Genomic DNA, 3,423 nt, shown 5'->3' on the forward strand with positions numbered 1-3,423 from the left:
TGCTCAATCGAAGTTCTCCACTCACTGTGGTGGCAACAGTTTTCACATACATTGACAACAGAGGATACTAATCAGTGGAGAATGAATGTCATTGGTTTCAGAGGGATTAGACGAGACCCAGAACCATTCAAAAATGTTAAGCTCCTAGCAGAATTTGGGCATTAGTGTTCATATATGGATGATGGAAACAGAGTGCTTTACTGAAACATGAATCTGGAAAAAAGCACATTTTCTGAAAGAAAGAAAGAAAGAAAGAAAGAAAGAAAGAAAGAAAGAAAGAAAGAAAGAAGGTCAATAAGGGGTAACCTTGTCCTCAAGGACTGAAATGGGCCATGTCTAAGAAATTATATCAGTTCATCTATATTTTACTATATGCTACATTCTGTCCTTTCAGATTCTATGCCTGTTTCTGAAAGCAGCTAGTTTATGAATAGCTTTTCTCAGGGACTCATTGACCTCCTTGTTTCTCAGGCTGTAAATGATAGGATTGGTCATGGGAGTCAGGACTGTGTAGAAGACAGAGAATATTTTCTGTAGGACCTTGGGAGTGTTGGCTGTTGGAACCACATAGACAGTAATCAGGGTCCCATAGAAAACTGTAACCATAATGAGATGAGAGGAGCAGGTGGAAAAGGTCTTTTGTCTCCCAGTGGTGGAAGGGATTCTCAGGATGGTGGTTATAATACAAATATAGGATGTCAGAGTCAGTAGAAAGGGCACAAATGTACCTATGGCAGCGATAGTAAATGTCACTAGTTGCAGAGTCTGGGTGTGGCCACAGGACAGCTTTATAATAGGTGAAAAATCACAAAAGAAATGATCAATTTCTTTTGAATCACAGAATGTTAATTGGAACAAGAAAATATTTACTATGGTGCATCCCAGAAAGCTACTTATCCAGGACCCTGCCACTAGCTGGAAACAAACCCTGGCATTCATCAGAGCAGCATAACGGAGTGGATTGCATATCGCTAAATACCGGTCATAAGACATTGCCGTGAGCAGCAGACATTCTGTAGTTGACAGGGTAGCAAAGGAATATAATTGCACAATGCAGCCCTTAACAGAAATGGTTCTATCCCCAGTCAGTAGACTGGTCAGCAGCCTGGGCAGGATGGTTGATGTGTAACAGGCCTCCAAGCAGGACAAATTCCCCAGGAAGAAGTACATGGGGATGTGAAGATGCTGATCAGTCACTACTAGCGCTATGATGAGGATGTTCCCAGAGACAGTCACAATATAGATCACAAGAAACACGAGGAAGAGAAGGGGCTGCATTTCAGGGACATTCCCGAATCCTAAGAGGATGAATTCCACGATGGGTGTTTGGTTTCTTCCTTCCGCTTTCTCCATAATGTGTACCTAGAAACAGAAAACCATTAAATATTGATGGAGTACACACGGTCAGGTTGTGCTGTCGGATACATTCGGGTATGTAACCCTGTACCACTGCATCTCTCCACTGGAAGAATGAAATTGTCAATAACCAGAGTAACACACACTCGGAGGTTAAGCTTCCAATTTACACAAATCAAGATGATTGGAACCCTATTGAATTACAGAAATGTCCCATCTAACTCCCTTAATCTCTCTTGAACTTTAAGTAAAGACTTTTAGGCTGGGATTTTGAAATATCTTTAACCTATCGGTGTCATATCAACAAACCTAGACGACATAAACAAAAAATCACTAGACTAGAAATGAAAGATATTTAGAGTTCAACCACTGGGAATTAAACCTGCATCTGGGAGGTGTAATTCCCAGTTTGGGTAGCCATACATAGACTAGCTTTGGTCAAGCTAGCAGGATAAAATTAGCAGTGAGAACACAGCAGCACAGGCAGTGGCTTGGGATAGCCACCTGTGTACGTACCTAGATTTCCATTATGCTGGAATTCGGCTTGGGCAGCTAGTCCGTGCTGCTGAGGCTACACTGCTATGTTTAGCACAATAGCTCAGTCAAAGATAGAGTGTGTAGATTTACTGGAGCAGGGAATTACACTGCCCAGATGCAGTATGGTCCTAACCCATAAGGCACATACCGAAACCCCAAAGGGGTAGAGGTTTTTATGAAGGCCTAGCCAGTTGTTTTCTATCACAGCAGATGCAAAGGAAAAATTTCACTATTTGATAAATGCTGACCGAGAAACAGACAAAGACACACACACAAAACCCTAAACAGAGACCACAGGCTGTTACCTGATCTCAGTTACACCAGAGTAAATTGCATCAGCTTTATGTGGATTTAAACAAGTGCAACTGAGATTGGACTCCAACCCCATATAAAGAAATGTAAGTGAAATAAAAATAAAAATTCATTAAGATAAAAATAAGTGTCATTTTTTATCCAAAAGGGTGAATGTGCCTGGAGAAAAGTGAAAATCTGGAGAAAAGAGGAATAGATTTATAGACAGAATGAGATAAAAATACTGAGAGAGAAAGAGAGAGAGACAGAGAGATTGTTCATTTCTCCAAATGTTATGAGCAATAAAATACAGATATGTTTAAAGAGAAGTATCACTTCCTTGCTCTTAAAGCAAAGATATCAGAGGCAATAACTCCAAAATCTCTTCAATAGTTAACCCCTTGATATATTCCTCACCATATACTTTTTTATACGTTTCCACACTGTGTTTCGGGTTTATGTCCAGCCCTCTGTTCCCGCTTTCAGTCAGGTACAGGTTTGTCACTGTCGTCAATTTTGAAAAAAAGTGTATTTATTATTATTTTTTATTTTTGGACAGGGGAATGTTGTATGGTTTTGTTTTGTCACATTTGGCTGATTTTTTAGAAAAAAAGGAAGAGTTAGTTTGAAAGCATAGAACGAGCTTAAAGAAAAGAAATTTTAAAAAAGAAAGATTGGTTAAGTTTAGTAAGGAGAGAGGTTTTTAAAGAAAAAAGTTTGAAAGAATAGAAATAGAGGACTTAACGAAAAGGAGTTGTAAAAAATAAAAGATTGGTTAGGTTTAGTAAGGAGAGAGGATGGTTATTAAAGAAAAGAAATATTTTTGGTTAGGCTTATTAAAGAGATAGGGTTTTAAAGATAAAGGTTTGAAATAAATGTTATTAAATAGAATTTTTTGAAATAAAAGAAAGAAATATAAAGGTTGGTTGAGAGAGGAGCTAATACATTTTTAAAAAGCAAAAGGTTTATTAAATAAAATAGAACAATATATAGATGGGTTGAGAAAGAAGCATCTAAAAGGAGTTGTTTTAAAATAAAAGAGGAAAATATAAAAGTAGAGTCAGGGAGGAGCAGTAAGGGTTTTGGAACTAAATAGGAAATAAAAGGGGAAAAATGGATTGATTGAGGAGCACACAGCAGAAAAAAAGGGAATTTTAATAATTAGCTAGAGATCCTGCATTCAGTGACACATGGCTGTGTGAAAGAGGTAATGTATAGAAAACAACAAGAGAAAGAGAG

At 38.0% G+C, this 3,423-nt stretch overlaps 1 protein-coding gene across 1 annotated transcript; it reads right to left on the minus strand.

Moving 5' to 3' along the window:
- Positions 1 to 390: 390 nt before the first annotated feature.
- Positions 391 to 1,353, minus strand: LOC123347833 (olfactory receptor 5V1-like). The gene has a single exon (XM_044985022.1). The coding sequence runs from the start codon at positions 1,351 to 1,353 to the stop codon at positions 391 to 393; it is 963 nt and encodes a 320-aa protein (XP_044840957.1).
- Positions 1,354 to 3,423: the final 2,070 nt, after the last annotated feature.

The sequence above is a fragment of the Mauremys mutica genome, chromosome 13 (assembly GCF_020497125.1).
Source record: "Mauremys mutica isolate MM-2020 ecotype Southern chromosome 13, ASM2049712v1, whole genome shotgun sequence".
In the NCBI taxonomy this organism is placed as follows: Eukaryota; Metazoa; Chordata; order Testudines; family Geoemydidae; genus Mauremys; species Mauremys mutica.

Excerpts from the sequence above, each read along its gene's own strand:
- LOC123347833 (XM_044985022.1), bottom strand. The coding sequence starts at position 1,353 with ATGGAGAAAGCGGAAGGAAGAAACCAAACACCCATCGTGGAATTCATC.